Genomic DNA, 20,779 nt, shown 5'->3' with positions numbered 1-20,779 from the left:
AAATTTAGCAATCACCAAACTAGTCCACCCCCATTCCCTCGATTAAGAAGCCTCCACATAAGCTCTCTCCAGTTCAGACAGCTAGAATTTAGCCTACACTTTTAGCTGATACGACAAGAAAACACCAGCAAGTTTGTACTTTTGGATCCCAGCGGCTAACGATTAGTCCACACTTTTAGGAACGGCTAAACTACCGTATTTATTTTTGAAAAAATTTCATCCAACTTTAACTCTTAGTAATTTAAGTATGTTGGTAATTTTCCCAATTTTTAACCCTTGCAAACTGGGCCTCTTGGTAATATGGCCCAATAACAATAACAGAAAAAAATCGGGTTCACTTCTCATATCTCCCTTCTTTTCAGCCCGTTTTAGGTTAACAACCGGAGCCCTCTCCTCCGGCGACCATTTCCACCAACAAAACCTTCTCCGGCAACCATTTCCTCTAATCAAATGGCCGGAGCTTCAACAAGATTACTCTTTCTCTTAACCAATCCATCATCCTTAATCCACCAACGCCCTATCAGCCTCTTCCGTTTAGCTCGCCGCCACTCCATCACCTTCCCGTTCACAACCCTAACTGCCGCCCCCAACCACCACCACCACCTCCGTCATACTGGCCAGTATTCACCCACTCCGACCAAATTCCCTGCGAGTTTTTACTCCACACGGACTAATTATGCATTTCAGGATAATCATCATGTTTCTGCTGACGGCTATCGTGCGCCGCCGTCTCATCCGTGGCAGGAGTGGTCCAGACTACTTGAAAGTCTATCTATGGCAGGTTATTTTAACGGAAACGGTAATATTGAGGATGAATTTGTGGAGAGTGAAAAGTTATCGAAGGAGTTTGTGGCTGCTGTGAATTCGTGTTTGGCGTTTGCTCGTGATAGACCTGAAATCTTAGGGTTTGTAATTCAAATCTCTTTCTATTGCATTTCTGTTTTAGTTAGTGTGATAGATAACATTATTTAAATTTAATCGAATTATAAACCCTAGATTACTAGTTCATTTGTTACTCTGCAAATTGCAAAAACTGAATTAATCAGATTTACAATGAGGTCATAAGGATGGCAATCGTGAGAAAACCCGAACCCGGAGCATTCGAGATGGGTAATGGGACAGGTATTTGGGCATGGGGATTAGTAATAAAAGTTTTCGTGGGTATGGGATTAGGTGATACCGGACCCGATTACCTGAAAGCATGTTCAGGTTTATTACCTGAAACATATATCCAGATTTGTTAAATTTTTGTTTTCCGTCAACACTGGTTTAGTAACGGTTCACTATAGTAAATTCATCATGTGAAAAATGTTTTTTTTTTTTTTCGTTTTCGGAATATGTATATGATAACTATGGTTCATTGAAGTAAATGAGGATAACTTTTTTTAATTACAAATTGTTTATTTGAATTTTTTTTTTCCAGGTGGCTTCCAAGGAAGGATATGGAGGTGATTATCAATGATGGATATCCATTTCTGTTCAAAAGTGGTCATGAAATTGAAAGAAGAATGAGAGCTTTCTTACAGGTTCTCTTCTTATAAAGTTTGTATGCTTTATTGAATTTGTATAACTATGATCATAGAGCACTTAAGAGTGTGACTTTCATGTTATCTCATTTGTTGTATTAAACTGAAGACAGGGATCCAATGAAGCAACATCAGTAGACTTGATGAAGTATATACTGAGTTATGCAAGCAATCCTGGAAGAAACATCAATGAGGCTACTGAATCGTCTGTCAGAAGCGTGTTACATGAGATCGGTAATTTGGCCAATAGAGGCCGAACATCAGAGCAGTATGAACAAAAGCCAAGAAATCCTGGACCGAATATTACCATGAAGAGGGGTGACTGGATATGCCAAAAGTAAGTTGCACTTGTTTAGATTCATTTGCCAGAGATTTCTTTAAGTATTTGTATAATTGTATTTAAGCTGCTAGTTTAATGTTAAGAGGCTGCGAATTTCCAACACGGACATAACACGAAATTCACAGGGTTTGGTTCAGCCTAAAAGGTTCGGGCCATTTTTAGGTTCAAGGCACAAACACCTATAGCTAAACAGGTCGAACTAGCAGTTTTGTTTAATCAGTTTCTTTTTAATAATTTATTTAAGAAATGTGTTTTGTGTCATAACTAAAAACCAATGTTTGATTAGCTATTCTATGCCATAATTTAAAAGATAAAAGTCAAATGACCATCATGGTTTATCATTTAAGCGTAGTTTTATATACAGTTGTGTTCTGTTGTAATTTTGTAATTTTAGAGTTTTGATATGCAAGTGTTGTGGTTCATATTGTATTCAACCTGCGAGGTCGACCTATTTAACCTCAATAAGCGTATAATTTTATAAACCTGTATAATTTCTGTGTTTCGAGCAGGTGTAGTTTCATGAACTTTGCAAGGAACACAAAATGCCTTGAATGTGAGGAGCTGAGACCACAGAGACAAACGATTGATGGGGAATGGGATTGTCCTCGGTAAATACTACATCAAACCCTATAATTACTAGTTGTGATACCTTTGTTGCAAATCTGACACACAATCAATTTCTTTCCTTTTTCAGATGCAATTTTTTTAATTACCGAAAAAACGTGGTGTGCTTGAAATGTGAGTGTAAGCGACCAGATACAGCTCCCTCACACGGAAGCAATCCGGGATATATTCCGAGCATGCATACTCAAGATACCGAAAAAGAAGTTAAGACGGAAAGATGGTTCAAGAAAGTAAAGGAGTTGCATGGCGTCACTGGCCCGGAAAACGATATTATACGTAAAGAGGAAAACCGTTTTCTAGATAATAAAGGTAAAAATCAATCGTTTCCTCCTCACCAAGGAAGCACTAGCGGCTTTGTTCCATTTCCACCTGACCATTTTGCCAAAAAAGATTCAACCATAAAACCGACAAATGAAGTTTCCTACTGGAATACGAATAGAGCCCCTTTTGATCAAAATCTTGTGCAAGAAACAAGTAATCAATTTAGAACAAACGAGCCTAAACGTGAAACCTCGTATGTTGGTCAACGAACACCGGAAAGCATGAACGGAAAAGGTCAAAATCTTGTGCAAGAAACAAGTAATCAATTTAGAACAAACGAACCTAAACGCGAAACCTCGTATGTTGGTCAACAAACACCGGAAAGCATGAACGGAAAAGGTGGGTGGACCGGAAAGAGTCTTGAGGGATCAGCAGTGACAGAACCTGACCCATTAGACATGTCAGAAGAGGCTAAGGCAGAAAGGTGGTTCAAACGTGTTGCGCAAATTAAGGATATTTCTGAGTTAAGTCAAATCCCTGATGAAGACTTCCCATCGATCATGCCGATGCGCAAAGGGGTTAATCGGTTTGTTGTGAGCAAGAGGAAAACGCCATTGGAAAGGAGATTAACGTCGCCTCAGTACAGAAAGAATCTAAGAATAATGAGTTCTGATCCAATGAAAAAGGAAGACGATTGAAGAATAAAGGTGTTTGTATTCAGTTAGTGATGAAATGTATTTCGTTATTTTGGAATCATGTTATAGTTTTGGCAAGCGATTATGTGTTACTGGACAATGAATAGATGAATAGCAATTGTATTAAATCCTCAACAAATTCAAATGCAGCTAAGTCTTCATGAACCGATTTGCTCCAAATGATGCACATATACTTTGTGTTCAAACGAGCGTTATAAAAACAGGCATTTATAGTTATATAATGTCAAACAGTCAACTACAAGAAGAAACGGTTTGTTGCATAATGTTAATTTATACATTTATGAATTTTAGATACTAAAATCACTTTTGCACCTTTGGAAAATGCAGCTTAATTAGCATAGGAAGTTCAGCTAGCTCCACCTGAGTTTTTCCCAACAGAATACTCTTCAGTTTTTCATCACAATGAACTATGTTTTTGTTGTTTGGATCCTGAATTACAAAAGTGGCAGCATACGAATTAGTTGTAACAGAGACAAAAGAATCGTGACAAATAAACTTTTCAAATGAAAAGTTGAAAAGCTTCAGTCTTTGAGATTGACTAGTGCCAAATCTTATTGAAACTATAAAAATAGTAAAACATGCATAATTAGTAACCATAGTGGTCAAAAGCGCAAGAGGCGTGTGTGCCAAGGCCGCTACACCTTAGGTGGACACAAGACACGGTTCTTTCTATAGCCAGTGAGCACTTTGGAACTCCAGACAATTTTTTTTAACTTTTAACACGACGCCCTTTGGTTACACTTTAGTTTTCTGTTAAATTAAAGGAACTTCGAAACTATGTGTATTTATCAGGTCATGCAAACCATTTAAGGGCACTGCCCCTTACCCCTCAAGGGGGCGTCACCCTGTTAAATCCTGCCAATTGTAGGGTCTGGAATTAGAATAGCTTACACGAGTGTATGGTTTGCACTTCTAAGACATGTTAGAGCTAATATAAAGTTCATCTGGTCATGTGTATATCTCGTGCAAATCTCATCTACATAACCTATGTCCTAAAATCACCCACATTTTTTTTATTTTCTACACCTACTCTATATTTTTTTTTTCTATACCTAATCTATATTTTTTTATTATTTTTCGTACTCTTGCGCCTTTTTATTTGTCTCAGGTGTATGCCTTGTCTCACTCACCTTGTGCCAGGCGACAGGCGAGCCATTCACGCCATTGAGTGCGTCTCGCGACTTTGACTACTTTGGTAGTAACATAATAATGCAACATGCATCATGTGAGTAGTAAACAAATGGTTAACTCATTATTACATGAACAAGACAGATGGAAGATGTTAACTTTAAGTCTAACCAGGTCCATATATATATTAAAAACAACTAACCGAAAGTTTCCATCTTTAAGGAACCTCGTGGCAATTATTTGCCCCTTGTTTCTCAAGAATGCAAATTTTTGGCTCCCAGCAGTATGTTGCAACATGACAATGACACTAAATCAAGATGATTAGTACATACCTGGAGATTGTTATCTTTTATGTAGGACCAAACATGCCGAAAACAACCTAGCCGAGAACTTTGAGACCGTCCAACAAACTCTCTAAGTGTTGAAGGTAAGTTAACAAGATCAATCAAGGTTGCAAGTTTCTTCGGGTTATCTGTGATAACCTTCTTCATCTTTTGCGGCAACATTATCACTGTTTAAAGTTAAAAATCTCAAAAGACCTCAAACAAATGCTCATATCATGATTGCGGTAACCGGTAACTGGCATTGCATTTTTTTTGGTACACACACAGTAAAAAATGCAATTCAAGAACCCACAAACACAGCTACTTCATTCAAAATCTTTTAATTTGAAAAAGATCAACAAATTGTGGAATGTATTTCTGTGGGGCATTTCATCAAACACCTGGTCTGCATTTCGGTTTTTCATTTTAATCCATCTTACCGTACAAACCATGAACAAACAACCACAAAATCACCCCAAATGCAATACAGACGTGCACATATGACATAATATGATCCAATAACAGTTATATGAACTACAAAAGTATTTTACAACAGTAAAAACGGATTGAGCATCAGTGACGGTTAAGCAGAGAAAGTTTTTTGGAATCTTACCGGAGATTTTGAGGCTTGAAAAGCAAGCAATTGAGGTTTATACGAACTGAAGGTAGTTCTTCAGCGACATATAAGTCGTCGTTACCGGTGGTTTTTAAACTTTGCAGTCAGTTGCTAAGAAGTTTGATGTCCGGTTTTCGGCTTTTATGTTATATTGCAAAGTAACCACTAAACTTTGAAAATTTACATTTTAAAAACTCTGGTCGTAAAATGCAATCGACAATGGTAAAACCCATATTGTAAAACGCAATTAAAAAATACAGGTCGTAAAACGTAATCCACAATGGTAAAACTTAGATCGTAAAACGCAATTCACAATAATAAAACCCAGATCATAAAACACAATGTTAAAACTCGTGTTGTAAAATGCAATTCACAATGATAAAGCCTCATATCGTAAAACGCAATTCGAAAACGTAGGTTATAAAACACAATTCACAACGGTAAAACCAAGATCGTAAAACGTAATCCGAAAACCTAAAACCTAAAACGTAAAACACATTCAAAAACCCAGAACGTAAAACGTAATGATTGACGAAATTCTTTAGACTTCTTACATAGATTGAAGCCGATTTCTTAGGATTTCTTAAACGATTGGCGAAATTTGAATGCTAGAAACACTAATGATCAAATGACACGATTGATTCGCTTCAAAAATACGAGAAAAAATGAGAAAATTGTGTGAACTTGAACTAGGTTTCTTCAAAAAGTTGAAGAACACGTTGATTAGTGTTTGAATCGTTGATTGATGAAGAAAATCGCAATATAATGTAGTGATTATAGAGACAGAAAATAAAGAAAAAGTTAAAGATGATGGTTTTTGAAGATGGTGGTTTTTGAATATGCAGAGAAAGAGAGAAGATGAGACGAGATTGACTAAAATGCTTTTCCTTATGTTTTTATTATTTGTCACATGTCATTCTATTATTGCTTCTTACACTTCCTACTCCAATCAATCTTCCTATTTGATCATCTAATTTATGGTATATTGAAAAGTAACCACTAAACTTTCAAAATTTACATGTCAAACACAGATAAATAGATTTTAATGTTATGTACATAAATTAGTTAATATAATGGTTTCGGGAAACTTATGATATACTTTATAGAAATTGAGGAATTGATAATAATCTTTCTAGATTATCAAGAAAGATGTCACTTTTGCAACATGTGTTTTAACAATATATCATAGTATTATTTTGTTATTGTTTATTTCTCACTATTATTACTTCTATTATTTCACCTTTTTATTATTAATATTATTATATTTGATTTCTTCATATTGTTATCAACTTTCTTATCATTATATTATTTGGTTACTGTAGCAAAATGCTTATCAGCTTATGAACTAAAAAGCAGGTGTGCATAACTTTCGAGCTTCTTAGCTTCTCGACTTTCTTGAAAAGTGGATTTATCCACTCATATTGTCAGTCCCGAGTCAGTAGTAGTCATGATGAAGTAATGAGTGCCTCTAGCTAACTTTAAGTTTTTTCTGCAAAGCTTCTGGCTTCATAGTTTCTTGACTATTGGACTATGCAAGAAGCTAATATGTTGCATGTTTTTTGTATTTTGACAAGGTTCGTGTACCTACTTTCGCTACCGTTCCCGAATCAGAGGTATTTATGACGAAGTAGTAGGTGCTTATGGCTTAAGCTATCATGCTTCTAGCTTTTCTCCTTCTTTGCTTAGTTCCCTCGGTCAATGAGCTGCTTGGTTTACTTGTAAAGTTGTTAAAACTGCTTAAAGTTGTAGCTATCATGTAATAGTTGAGGTGACTTTTTTTACTTTAATAGTGACAAAATGTCTTTTTTTGAAAAAGCAAATACATATGTCAATGTCGTGTAAAGATACCATAGATCTCGTTTGACTTTGAAAATTGACTAAAGGACAAAGTGAGAGTTATACAGTCTAATTATTCAACTTTTGGGTGTAACTTTATGACGAAAAAGTAATTATTAGGGGGGGTCGGGGCGCTTCGTGATAATACATTCTTCACGCGTTGATGCACGTTAAACACCGCCGCCGGCCAACATTTTCACGCGTGAACTTTACAACCCGTTGCCATAATCACGTGTTGAAGATTTCTCTCATTCCTTCTCCTTCACTCCTACTTCCTTCTCTCCTTCATACGTGGTGAGTGATGGACATCCCTAGTAAAATCCGTCACAAGTGATGGAATGAAGCTCCATGACATGGCGAAACTTGATTAGATGTTGTAAGTGATGGAAAACCATCACTAATGAAGCGTCCCTACCCCTTATACATTCTTTATATGTTTTAAGCATCTCAAACTAGTAAAGTAGAAGTCATAGGTTGATATATCACCCAAATAAAACATATGTGTAAAAATTCTAAAGAGTAAACTGCCATTTTGGTCCCTGTGGTTTGGCCAGTTTTGCCATTTTAGTCCAAATCTCAAACTTTTTACATCTGGGTCCCTGTGGTTTGCATTTTGTTGCCATTTTAGTCCAAAATCCAAAAACCCTCTATTTTGACTGTTGAAGACTGATTATTTTGTCCTTTAGTGCAGGGGCATTTTGGTCATTTTTTAAATTTCATTAGTTGTAAATATGAAGACCCAGATCCAAATGAAACCCAGATCAAAATAATCAGCTCTCTCTCTTCTCTCTCTCTCTTCTCTCTCTCTCTATAGCACCACCACCACCGCCACCTCCTCCTTCTCTCTCTCTTCTCTCTCTCTCTCTATAGCACCACCACCGCCACCGCCACCTCATCCCCCTTCTTACCACCGCCACCTCATCCCCCTTCTTACCACCGCCACTCCGGCGTCGTCCCATCCAACAGTCACACCCACACCTCCTTCCTCGTTTACCGGTGACCAACGCCGTTTTCCGGTGACAGCCGACACTCCCATTTCAGGCCTACACACACGTATGTTCAAGAGATCAGAGAGAGAGAGAGAGAGAGGGGAGAGAGAAAGGAACTCATATGACGGCGGCTCCGCCGCTATGACGACAGTGTTGGTGAAATTGATGATGGTCGATGACTGAGGTTTTTGGTTATGCTGATGAATCGCTGAAGTTGTCGATGATGAAGATGAATAGCTGATTGATTGATGCTGATGAAGGAGGTTCGAAGTTTCCCCAAATTAATCATCATCATCCCCAAATAAAACCCTAACTAGAAAGAAACTCAGCAGCAGACTTATCCTAGTGTCAATGATGACCAGGTGTTGGTTAAGGTTGTGGCTGCTGCTCTTAATCCTGTTGATTTTAAGCGACGGCTTGGGAAGTTTCAGGCGACTGATTCTGCTCTTCCGGTAATGTTTGTGGTTAATATGATGTGTTTTGATTGAATTTTTGTTGGATAAAATAGGAATTAGACTCCATACTTGTTGAATTCGGTGTATACAAGTCAATTTAGGGTTGTAAACGAGCTGAGTCGGGCTGGGGTGGGCTCTGGCAGTTTGTGGTGGTGGTGGTGGCGGTGGTGGAGTTCACGGTGGTGGTGGTGTTCGACAGAGAGGAGAGAGATGGGTGCATGGAGAAAGAAAGAGAGAGTGTGTGTGTGCAGGTTTTAAAGAGAGAGTTCACGGGGATGGTGGTGTTGGCGGCAGTGGGATGGTGGTGGTGGGGATGATGCGGTGGTGGGGGTGGTGGTGGTGGTGTGGTGGTAGTTCAGAGAAGAGAGAGAGAGAGAGCAGAGTGTATCTGTATGTGTGGTGGTGGTTGATCTGCAGAGTGTATATGTATGTGTGTGTGTGTGTGTGTGTATATATATATATATATATTAATATTTGAATAAAGAAAATGTTAAATGAAAAGCAAAATGACCAAAATGCCCCTGAACTAAAAGATAAAATAGGAGGTTGCAACAGTAAAAAAAATAGGGTTTTTAAATTTTGGACTAAAATGGCAACAAAATGCAAACCACAGGGACCCAGATGTAAAAAGTTTGAAATTTGGACTAAAATCGCAAAACTGGCCAAACCACAGGGACCAAAATGGCAGTTTACTCAATTCTAAAACAAGGAGGATGAAAGGCAAAGTAGTGGACAGCCATGACTTTTATAGCATTCCTTTGTAGAATTAAAAATTAGACCCGACACATAGAATAGAGTTTCTCAGCATGTTTAACATGTACATCATATAATCTTATGTGTAAGTCCATATATATCACTTTTGAATTTATGTGCTGGATGAAGTATTTAATGATAATTTTCTGTAAAAATGAGAAAATATATTTTTAGTAGTGACGAAGGAAACACGTGTATTTAATATATCAAGCCATAGATTAGGATCAAATACAAAGGATCCTAATTGTAAGAAGTGTAAGAAAGATTTACAGAGTGACAAGTGTCCAATAACTTAAAAAAACCCACTACACAAAAAAACCTCCCTACAAAAAAAAAAAAAAACCCCTTAAACATCCACCACCACCAAAAACCTAAACCCCCCCCCCCCCCACCAACATCACCCACCCAAAAAAAAAAAAATTTTCTTTTTTTTTTTGCCGAGGGGGTGGGGGTTTAGGTTTTTAGGTGGTGGTGGGGGTGGGTGTTTAGTTTTTTTTAGATTTTTTTTTTAGGTTTTTGGGGGGTGGTGTGGGGGGGGGGGATTAGGTTTTTGGGGGGTGGAGGGGGTTTAGGTTTTTTGGTGAGGTATAGTTTTTTTTTTTTGTTTTTTTTGCCGGGGGGGGGGGGTGTTTAGGTTTTTGGTGGTGATGTAGTGGGTTTAGTTTTAGGTTATTGGACACTTGTCACTCTATAAATCCTTCTTACACTTCTTACAATTAGAAACCTTTGTAGAATAACTTGACCCATCAAGCCATATGGACAATGTGGTTTTTGATAAAATAATAATAATAATAATAATAACTACTCCGTTTATATGTATAGGGAGGTTGTAATTGAGACCCAGCGGCTGGCTAGCTATAGCAAAGCTCGATGGCAAGGAGCTGGTTGATGTAGTTGGTGTAGTTGTAAGCTGTAGTAGCTCAGAAACTCGTGGGCTTAACAACTCTGAGGTAACAACTCAGTTGACAAGGTATATTCTCATTCTATCTCTAAACCAAATGAGATCCTGAAATAAGGGGATAGACCTCTTAATTTATAGATAAGGGAATTTTCAACCTTAATGGGCTGGGTTGGCACATTAAGCTTATTATCTTGTTTGGACTGTTAAGCTCCGAGCTTCAGGATCTAACTTCCTGCTTTTCGCTTCCCAACTTCCTTGAGTGATAGCATCCGCATACCCATCATCATCATCATCACTCAGTAAATCTCATCAATAGCAAAGCTAAGGTAGGGTCTGAGAAGGGTAAGATGTAAGCAACCTTACCTCTACCCCGTAGGAATAGAGAGGTTGCTTCCAGTGAGACCTCTGGCTCGATAGTAGTTTCGTATCAAGCCTTGACATGAGGCACATAACACTCAGCAATCAGGACAAAGGCCTATTTGTGCATGTACCCCTTGTCTTTCGGTTATCAACGCCTCCACATGATGCATGATTAATCGTCCGGGGGGGGGGGGGGGTGGGTGTTTAGGTTTTTGGTGATGATGTAGTGGGTTTAGTTTTAGGTTATTGGACACTTGTCACTCTATAAATCCTTCTTACACTTCTTACAATTAGAAGCCTTTGTAGAATAACTTGACCCATCAAGCCATATGGACAATATGGTTTTTGATAAAATAATAATAATAATAACTACTCCGTTTATATGTATAGGGAGGTTGTAATTGAGACCCAGCGGCTGGCTAGCTATAGCAAAGCTCGATGGCAAGGAGCTGGTTGATGTAGTTGGTGTAGTTGTAAGCTGTAGTAGCTCAGAAACTCGTGGGCTTAACAACTCTGAGGTAACAACTCAGTTGACAAGGTATATTCTCATTCTATCTCTAAACCAAATGAGATCCTGAAATAAGGGGATAGACCTCTTAATTTATAGATAAGGGAATTTTCAACCTTAATGGGCTGGGTTGGCACATTAAGCTTATTATCTTGTTTGGACTGTTAAGCTCCGAGCTTCAGGATCTAACTTCCTGCTTTTCGCTTCCCAACTTCCTTGAGTGATAGCATCCGCATACCCATCATCATCATCATCACTCAGTAAATCTCATCAATAGCAAAGCTAAGGTAGGGTCTGAGAAGGGTAAGATGTAAGCAACCTTACCTCTACCCCGTAGGAATAGAGAGGTTGCTTCCAGTGAGACCTCTGGCTCGATAGTAGTTTCGTATCAAGCCTTGACATGAGGCACATAACACTCAGCAATCAGGACAAAGGCCTATTTGTGCATGTACCCCTTGTCTTTCGGTTATCAACGCCTCCACATGATGCATGATTAATCGTCCGGGGGGGGGGGGTGGGTGTTTAGGTTTTTGGTGATGATGTAGTGGGTTTAGTTTTAGGTTATTGGACACTTGTCACTCTATAAATCCTTCTTACACTTCTTACAATTAGAAGCCTTTGTAGAATAACTTGACCCATCAAGCCATATGGACAATATGGTTTTTGATAAAATAATAATAATAATAACTACTCCGTTTATATGTATAGGGAGGTTGTAATTGAGACCCAGCGGCTGGCTAGCTATAGCAAAGCTCGATGGCAAGGAGCTGGTTGATGTAGTTGGTGTAGTTGTAAGCTGTAGTAGCTCAGAAACTCGTGGGCTTAACAACTCTGAGGTAACAACTCAGTTGACAAGGTATATTCTCATTCTATCTCTAAACCAAATGAGATCCTGAAATAAGGGGATAGACCTCTTAATTTATAGATAAGGGAATTTTCAACCTTAATGGGCTGGGTTGGCACATTAAGCTTATTATCTTGTTTGGACTGTTAAGCTCCGAGCTTCAGGATCTAACTTCCTGCTTTTCGCTTCCCAACTTCCTTGAGTGATAGCATCCGCATACCCATCATTATCATCATCTCTCAGTAAATCTCATCAATAGCAAAGCTAAGGTAGGGTCTGAGAAGGGTAAGATGTAAGCAACCTTACCTCTACCCCGTAGGAATAGAGAGGTTGCTTCCAGTGAGACCTCTGGCTCGATAGTAGTTTCGTATCAAGCCTTGACATGAGGCACATAACACTCAGCAATCAGGACAAAGGCCTATTTGTGCATGTACCCCTTGTCTTTCGGTTATCAACGCCTCCACATGATGCATGATTAATCGTCCGTCGCTTTTAACGTTATTTTCATGAAATTAGTAAAATAACGTTAAAATTAGTGCAATTTCACTTTTGCCCCATGAAGGCCCACACATATATACATTATATGCGCACACCGCAAGAAGGGCATAACATCCGCATACCCATGTCATCAGTAAACATAAAAGTTGTTTTAGAGGGAACACCTTTTGTGGGATTTCCTTATTTTTTGCATAGAAGGAACATTTCGTTTAACAAGATGTAATAAAATGATCAATCATGATATAAACTAATAAACTTTGATATGAGGAAGGACTTTACCTGTTTAGTTGTTTATATCCTTACTTACCCACCTTATAAATGTTCTTAAACCATAAAAGGCTATGTTTCTACATAAGCATCAAATCATGAAAAGCATGTTAATAAATAGCTACACAATCAAAACATGTAATACACAGTTGGGCCAATCAAACCAAGAGGTTGAAAAAAGAGCAGGAAAATACGATTAAAATGTTTGAAAAACCTTTTCAGAACTGAGTTTTGAGTTTCCATTTGAAACAACACAGCTAACTTGTTTCTCCATCAACATTTTCCTATTGATTCTTAGATGGCCAAAGGAACTTCAAACTTCAACCGAAACCATGAAACGAAAGACATTGCAGATCCAAAGGAAGCAAAAAACACTAGTCGAAATGGATGGATTCAATTCAACTAGAATCTGTAGTTAACACATCTAAGTTTGTCAAAACACAAACATCACAGCATTACAACAAGCAATAATCTATTAGCAAGCAAATTAAGAACAGGGTCAAACTGATTTTCAAAGATAATTGATAAATTAGTAATGGGCAGATGGTTTGTAACTTCAAAATTTAAATTTACGACTAAGTCTGTAATAAGAAGATGAGGTATCAAAGCACTTTTAGCAGCAAAAAAAATAATCATGTTCATACTCCGTATCTGCAAACAATGATCTCTTAGTGTCATGATACACACAGCACATTACACTACATACGTATGTAGACCAACAAACAGCTTTAATCATACGGATTGCTGAAGTTCTTCAAAAGATCGGGAATGTCATAACCGAGCATATCGTCTACAGTTTGGATCAATTTCGGCTTCAGTTTCTCGAATTTGTCGAAGTTGTAACCGTTCAATCTCTCCCTGAAGCTTTCGACAAATGGAAAGTCTCCTGCTGGCAGGTGTTGCTCCCTTTGAACCTGTTTACAACAGCTATTAAATACACAACCATATATATACTATGTTGATAACTGGATAAACACATGTACATAAAGCTTCCAAAAAAAAGTAAGATTAAAAAAAATTGTTTAAACTTCCCTCCCCAGTTTCCACCCTTCCTTTAATTTTATTTCCTCTGCTGATCTTTTTAAAAAGGTATAACGCGTTGTGCATATATGCATGTAGTGTATATACCTATCACATATGCATTTAGTGTATGGCAAAATGATATTAATACCATAAATTTTTATTATATATTGAATCCACATGTATTCTACTTAATTAATATAATAAATAGTACATCGCTAAAGCAGTTTCGCGGTTCTCAACATAATATTGGTTCTGAAATGGACACTGCTAGTCTGCTAGATATAAATATGTATATATAGAGAGAGAGAGATGTGAACCTTTGCAAAAACGTCTTCGAGGTTATCGATGAGCTTCTGCTGAGCTTTAGCCTTACCCATCATGCTCGGCATCTCTTTCTTAAGATGGCTAATAATGAAAGCATGAATCCTGGCCGCTCTAGCTCGTTTCACAAATTCGTTGATCTATAAACAAGATTGAATTATAATTTATAAATACATATTAAAAAACAAGCTTGGGTTACTGTAGCATTTTTCACTATCACGCTACTGTAATTTTTTTAATATTTTTTCATTTCGTCTCGGTTTCACTTTAGCCCCTTAACTTTCACTTTTTACAATAATACCCCCTTAACTTTTAAATTTTTTTTTATGAAATGTCATTTTGACCCCCCTCGAGTTTTAAGTGCTTATTTTTATATATGTACGTGTAGGTATATATTCAAGTTGATTTACGTTTTGACGTGAATTATTACGGAAATGATTCGGGTCAAATATAATACGTTTTTGGTTCTTATTTTTTTGTACGTTTACAATTGGTTTACGTTTAACGTAAATTTTGATTCGTTTTGGTTGTACTACCACTTTATATTTTTAGTTCTCTTCCGGATCGTGTGTAGGTATCCTCTTCCGATTACTATGCCAAGTTTCGGTACCGTACAAACCAAATGATAACAACCAAATTCCTCCGCCCGCCCTGCCGTGAAGCGCGGGCATTAACCCCTAGTTATAAACAAACAATATATAATTACATATCATTATAATTCCTTGTGCTCAAGGGTGGTAATTTCAGTCCACTCACTTAAATACGGTTTACTAGACACCCAAGTTAGTCCATGAAAATTGCAAACAAGTGTTGCTTTGTGTTATTGTGTAGCCCTACGTTTTCATTGTGGGACCCATCTTCATGATTAAAGGAAAAGAGATGGGACCTTAATGGAAATGAGAAAAATGTAACAAAATTGGAGCTTTATAAGTTCAAGAAATTCGAAACTCACTCTTCGATCACAAGCCTTCTTAGGTATGTCCTTTAAGTCACTTAGTAGATCTTCCTGCTCTTTCTCAAACAGCTCTGTCCCAATTGGCCCAGCAGTAACCGAATTTATCGGTTTGTCATTAAAAGAACTGTCGATATAAAAGAATATGTGGTAAGTTTCAAAGTTTGCAAACAAGTTTTAATCCAAAAAATCTAAAATTGGATGTATAAACTATGTAAGTGAGAAGAAACTTTGATTCTTAGTCCTTGAAATGTTATAACTATACAAAACATAAGAAGGAAACAAATATGACAGATTCATCATATACAAATGAAAGATGTGTTACACACTATATGTGGATTTATATGAACTTTATTGGTAAGTTATAGGTGCATAATTTACCCTCCAAGTTTAATATTATTGATTTTAAGAGTGATAATCACTGCCCAATTGCTTTACCCAAAAAAAAAAAAAAAAAAAAATTGCAGCACTTTGAGTTATAGAAATGAAAAGCAAGACAAATATTAGAGTAATTTTATCAAATTAAATTCCTATGAATATCACAATAACGTTGCCATGAATATTTAAGATACTATATAAATTAAAGAATTGATAATCAAGGCTGACATTTTTTGGCAACTTAAGTGATTACAGAAAAAAAAGAATTAGATGATCATAATTCATACCCGATGTAAACGCGCATAACCTCAGGAGTGTTTAGGACTTTACCAAGTGACCACATAAGGGCTCCATACACCCTCATCAGCTACAATACAGAAAACCACTTGTAAGCAACAGAGAAAGCATACCCATTTGTGGGGGGGGAATGTAAATCATGTAATATATAAAAAAGCATATTATTTCGTACTTGTTGGGTATCAACTTGATCAGCCTTGTTTAAGACCACACGTATCTTGTCATCGTTTCCTCTTAAGGAAGCTATAACGCGTTTAAATTCATCACTGATATCAAGTTTATGCGGATCAAAGAGAAGCAAGATTAGGTCACACTTTGCAGCAAACCAGGACGTGACACCTGTGAAGTCGTAGCTTCTTTGTGTCCTCTGTTTCTCTCCTGATAATACTCCAGGAGTGTCTACAAATGTAATATGCTCCAGCAGCTTTCAATTAGAAAACACGACATATGGTTTAGCTTGAAGAAATAATGATTGTATATTTATATCAAACACAAATAAGTTTTGTCATGATAACTAACAGGATGTGGCATTTGAGAGCACTCAAACTTTGATAAAAATGCAGTTCCAAAGTTAGTTAAACCGCTGTACGGCATGTCTGCTTGAACAGCAACAGTATTTCCCGGAATACTTCTTTCATCAGGTCCGTTCTGTAAAAAACAGTGTATAAAAAGATTATAGTTTTAGTCTATCGTCGTGATCATACCGAGAAAGTAAAAGGGGTTTTTAAGGCATACCATAACAACAACAAATCTATCTGTGGTAGGCTCAGGTCCAATGTGAGCTCCTGTTAGAATTTAGAAATATAAAAAATAATTAGAAATATGATTAAAGAACGCAAAAACAAAGGGATGAGAAAAGATTAAAGAACTTGCCTGGATAACTACTTCTAAGCAAATGTTTAATGAATGTTGTTTTCCCCGTTGAGTATTGACCCAGAAGCATCACCATTGGTTTCGCATCAAAATCACTGTTTGTCTGAAAACAAACCATCAAGAAACATTAACATGAAAACCAACCTTCATGCATTAAAACCAAAACACTGCATAGAAATCACATGGATTAAATCACATACCAATATGGGAGAAACAAAATCATTAAATTGATATGTGACTTCTAAAGGTTTCAGCTTCTGAATGTATAGCTTCTTCAGACCGTCAATGATTGATGTAACAGCAGTTAAGGGAACCTAACCAAGCATAAACAAAATTGGATGAAGACATAATATTTAAAACACCGCCATGGGTATATAGCATCTAATACTAACTTGTTTTTCAAGAAGCAGACATTGATGTAAAAATAAGAAAATAGTCATTGACTGGGGTGTGAATTTCTGACACGACCCGAAAACATGACACAAACCTAACACGAAATTCGTGGGTTTGGGTTTAGTCTAAACGGGTTCAGAGTCAGTTTCAGGTTGAAACCTGCGAACCCATTTAGCTAAACGGGTGGGGTTCGGGTGTGTATCTTATGCCATAATTATAACTTAAAAAGAGACACTGACATAATAATTTATAATTTAAATGTAATTGTATTATATACATTTGTGTTTTTATAGTAAACTTTAATTTTAATATATTAATTTGCAGAAAAGAATTCAAAAATTAAAAAAAAAATTCAGGTGGAACGGGTCGTGTTTGGGTTCATATGTATGACATGATTTTTAGGTTCGGGTCGAACCCGCAAAGACGGCCCGTTCAGCACCCCTAAATTAATATCTAAATGTATTGCTTGTATAATGGTATCATTTGAACATAAAGCAAAACATCAAAGTAGATCTCAAGTGCTTAAATATGCAAGCCCTATTTAGCACTATGCATGTTATATTAGAGGACTATGTTACATCTAGAACAAGGATAATATTCACTTACAAAAGCATAATATTTGTGTTCTATGATTTAAAGATAGGTGCGTCTTTCATAGAGCATGTAATAATCTGATTTTCACATTTAAAAACCTTATTCTGCATAGTGAAGAGAAAAGACATAACACGTACCTTTTTTGCAGATTTTGGTGAAGTAAACCAGCTAGATGATGCTGATGGTGACGTTTGTAACGGCGAATTACCTAAATCAATGTTGAGAACTTGAGCGTGAACATCAAAAAGTAAAAAGTAGAGACATCAACGTGATTATCTATTTTTGTAATAATAATAATTAGAACAATAGAAATTGTTACCATTTGATTCAGGCTCGTTTTTTGGACGCCTTTTCCTCTACACATATTGATAAACAAGTCAGAATTTCAAAAAAAAAAATATATATTTATGAATTCTCTGTTTTGTTAACATGAGAGGAAGGTATACATACAGCTAGTAAGGCATCCAGACCGTCCATCACCGGTGGTTTCAGATTTTCAAAATCAACTGAGTTGCAAAAAATAGCACCAAGAAAACCAATCAAAGGCATGAATATTACACACTGACATTATAATGAGAAAAAAAAATGTGATTACATTGCTTACCATCAGAATTTAAGAGGTCGCTACTTAGTACATGTCCTGCTTGTGCCATAGAAATCAGCTACGATTACCAAACGCACCAAATAAGGTCATGTGTGGAGACATGATGGACGTAACAAAATGAAGATAATGCTAAAAACAACTTACCTGCATTGCAGTAATAAACTCTTTAAGGCCAAGAAAGCCCTGTCGTTTAGAGTCTGCAATTGCCCACACCTTAAGTAGTCGTATGAACAGGTGGGAAAGATAAACGGGTCAGGATTCAGACGTAGAAAACAATTAGCAAATTATGAGAAAAGAGTAGTATATACTTAAAAGAAGAAAAATATGTCGTAAAATATCTTGCAAATACCAAATTTTGAGATAGTCAATCCACATTTCATAACTAAAGCTTCTATCATGTAGTTACAGTAAGAATAGCTTTAGGAGTTTCCTTAGGCCATTACTACTGATATAATTGGTGTTGTGATGCTCGATATACAAATACAGAGTTTCTCCGTTCAATTTCATGTCAAGCCTATCGATGCCCTTGATTTCTAGAAGTTTTAGATTTATGTAGAGTGCCCACAATTCATCTACGACTCAAATAGGTTGTCAAACTAAAAGTAATATCAACACGAATGAGAAGATGATAGGGACCATTATTGTTCACTTCTGACAAATACTGAGCCGCATTCCTATGGCGTTGGTTGTTTAAAAGGTTGCATGACCTGTGACTCTGTGCTACGCTTCTACTAACATTGCTTCTGATGTTAGGTAAATTAGGTGAATGTTTTATCTTTCTAACATATGAGCACATGAAAAGAGACCATCAAGTGGCCCGTGGCTGACATGCCAGATGATTTTTGTCACATATAAAATCAATTTCAGGCTTTCAGCTATCAGTAACAATCTCCAAAAAAATGCATCAGATCTTGCAAAGAGGAAATCAGTCTTCCCACAGGTAACCATTTTTCTCTTATTTTCAAAGAAGTTATTTGTACGATGCTTCTAGAATATGTTATTTTAGTTTCACACTTTCACTTCATTAAAGAAGTAATCCTATCTAGCATTTGTGCACTGACATCATTTAATCAAGTAGTAAGGTGTATATCCTGGTTCCAGTTTGGAAATCAATCGGTTTCTTGTCTTGCTGAACCTACATCTTCTAAAGTTCAGTCAGGTGAAACGTAGTGTGATTTACCAGTATATTTGGTGATTTAAAAACAAAAAACCTTAGTGTCATAATAGAAAATGCAGCATTAGCACAGAAATAACCTTCATCAAATTGGTAATTAAACTTGTGAAAATATTATCGATAAAAATCCCAAATTTGCCTGCAGTTCTTTTAACACAAATAAACGAGCCAATACTGGCTTTGGTAGAACAAAGAGTTATCAATGATCAAAAACAGAGAACCGATACCACTGCTTCACGGCAGCACTTATAAGTTAACACTATCAAGCACGAATAAAACATACGTATTACACAAGCTAGGGTTATCAATGATTCACAGTCCCTTCAAACACAACAAAATTAGGGCACAAACACATAGATGAACAAAAAACCTGTTTAAGATCTGGTCGAGCTAGATTAGACATAACAAAGAAATTTGTGGCATCCACACCAGTAACTCGCCCATCACCATCTGCAATCAAACAATAAAAAATCAAATCTATGTAAAAAAAAGTACGCGAATCAATGAAAATAGAGAAGAAGAAATAAAAACCTGAATCGGCAACACTGAACCATTCGGTGTAGATCTTCTGGTGTTCTACAGAGCACCGACTAATCGCCGATGAATCAATCTCCATTATATCTATAACATGCAGATTATTATTATTACAGATTTCTGAAATATATTGAAATCCCTAACAATATCCAGCCAGATCTATAGCCGACGAAGAGAGGTTTAAAACTTCTTCAGTCTAATAAGATATTTTTTTATTCCTTTTGGTCGTGAAAAGCGCCAAACCGCTTTGAGTAATCTCAACTTCAATGGAATTATTACTTTTGAGGAGCTATATTGATTGATACCATTACGTACAGTTACAGTCGCTAGCTTTTGAATTGAAAATTAGGTCGGTATGGTTTGTTTGTTTGTCTGTTTTCCACTTTGGGATGGGGGTTAAATCCGGTCAATTTCATGTTTTACCCGAGTGAAAATATCAATAACAAATATTTACTTACTTAAAATACTTCAAAAGTTTATATTTACTTGTTTATTTTGTTTTAATGTCTCCTGACACACTTATTGACAAAAGGTCATCCACACCCGCACTTGAAGACGACGTTGGTGAACCAATCCATCATCAATTCTAAAGGAAACTCATCCCACGAAGACCCATTGTGGTAAAACCCCTAGCTTACGCCTTACATTTTGTCGCGAACGAGACTCCAACCGACGACTTAGAGAAAGTCAC

At 36.8% G+C, this 20,779-nt stretch overlaps 3 protein-coding genes across 4 annotated transcripts; 1 reads left to right on the top strand and 2 right to left on the bottom strand.

Annotated features, from left to right (window-relative positions):
- The first annotated feature begins 342 nt into the window (after positions 1-342).
- On the top strand, positions 343-3,595 carry LOC110929710 (zinc finger protein VAR3, chloroplastic). Of its 2 annotated transcripts, XM_022172888.2 has the most exons (6): positions 343-905; positions 1,424-1,526; positions 1,640-1,863; positions 2,376-2,474; positions 2,561-3,045; positions 3,151-3,595. In XM_022172888.2, exons 1-6 carry the CDS (start codon positions 451-453, stop codon positions 3,447-3,449), a joined length of 1,665 nt encoding a protein of 554 aa, XP_022028580.1. In that variant the 5' UTR covers positions 343-450; the 3' UTR covers positions 3,450-3,595. The 2 variants fall into 2 exon arrangements, with proteins under 2 accessions (XP_022028580.1, XP_022028579.1); XM_022172887.2 differs by having other exon boundaries at positions 2,561-3,595.
- Positions 3,596-3,640: 45 nt separating this feature from the next.
- On the bottom strand, positions 3,641-5,685 carry LOC110929711 (upstream activation factor subunit UAF30). The gene is made up of 3 exons (XM_022172889.2): positions 5,532-5,685; positions 4,928-5,106; positions 3,641-3,896 (listed from the first exon to the last, which is right to left on the bottom strand). Exons 2-3 carry the CDS (start codon positions 5,099-5,101, stop codon positions 3,768-3,770), a joined length of 303 nt encoding a protein of 100 aa, XP_022028581.1. The 5' UTR covers positions 5,102-5,106; positions 5,532-5,685; the 3' UTR covers positions 3,641-3,767.
- Positions 5,686-13,453: 7,768 nt separating this feature from the next.
- Positions 13,454-20,395, bottom strand: LOC110929709 (EH domain-containing protein 1). The gene is made up of 16 exons (XM_022172886.2): positions 20,086-20,395; positions 19,925-20,004; positions 18,525-18,593; positions 18,381-18,438; positions 18,227-18,282; positions 18,096-18,132; positions 17,914-17,984; positions 16,990-17,103; positions 16,790-16,892; positions 16,652-16,701; positions 16,436-16,564; positions 16,089-16,340; positions 15,907-15,986; positions 15,242-15,368; positions 14,286-14,429; positions 13,454-13,859 (listed from the first exon to the last, which is right to left on the bottom strand). Exons 1-16 carry the CDS (start codon positions 20,168-20,170, stop codon positions 13,674-13,676), a joined length of 1,641 nt encoding a protein of 546 aa, XP_022028578.1. The 5' UTR covers positions 20,171-20,395; the 3' UTR covers positions 13,454-13,673.
- Positions 20,396-20,779: the final 384 nt, after the last annotated feature.

Source organism: Helianthus annuus, chromosome 3, assembly GCF_002127325.2.
Source record: "Helianthus annuus cultivar XRQ/B chromosome 3, HanXRQr2.0-SUNRISE, whole genome shotgun sequence".
Lineage (NCBI taxonomy): Eukaryota > Viridiplantae > Streptophyta > Magnoliopsida > Asterales > Asteraceae > Helianthus > Helianthus annuus.
The sequence above is the reverse complement of the archived record's forward strand: the minus strand, read 5'-3'. Positions and strand labels throughout refer to the sequence as shown.

What these genes read in the sequence shown, in the direction of transcription:
- LOC110929709 (XM_022172886.2), bottom strand. Translation starts at nt 20,170, where the DNA reads ATGGAGATTGATTCATCGGCGATTAGTCGGTGCTCTGTAGAACACCAG. An exon ending in CTCGACCAGATCTTAAACAG is followed by an intron (nt 18,594 to 19,924) that starts GTTTTTTGTTCA and finishes CGACTACTTAAG; the next exon opens with GTGTGGGCAATTGCAGACTC. An exon ending in AGTTTATTACTGCAATGCAG is followed by an intron (nt 18,439 to 18,524) that starts GTAAGTTGTTTT and finishes TGGTAATCGTAG; the next exon opens with CTGATTTCTATGGCACAAGC.
- LOC110929711 (XM_022172889.2), bottom strand. Translation starts at nt 5,101, where the DNA reads ATGTTGCCGCAAAAGATGAAGAAGGTTATCACAGATAACCCGAAGAAA. An exon ending in TAAAAGATAACAATCTCCAG is followed by an intron (nt 3,897 to 4,927) that starts GTATGTACTAAT and finishes TTTGTAATTCAG; the next exon opens with GATCCAAACAACAAAAACAT.
- LOC110929710 (XM_022172887.2), top strand. Translation starts at nt 451, where the DNA reads ATGGCCGGAGCTTCAACAAGATTACTCTTTCTCTTAACCAATCCATCA. An exon ending in GAATGAGAGCTTTCTTACAG is followed by an intron (nt 1,527 to 1,639) that starts GTTCTCTTCTTA and finishes AACTGAAGACAG; the next exon opens with GGATCCAATGAAGCAACATC. An exon ending in GGTGACTGGATATGCCAAAA is followed by an intron (nt 1,864 to 2,375) that starts GTAAGTTGCACT and finishes TGTTTCGAGCAG; the next exon opens with GTGTAGTTTCATGAACTTTG.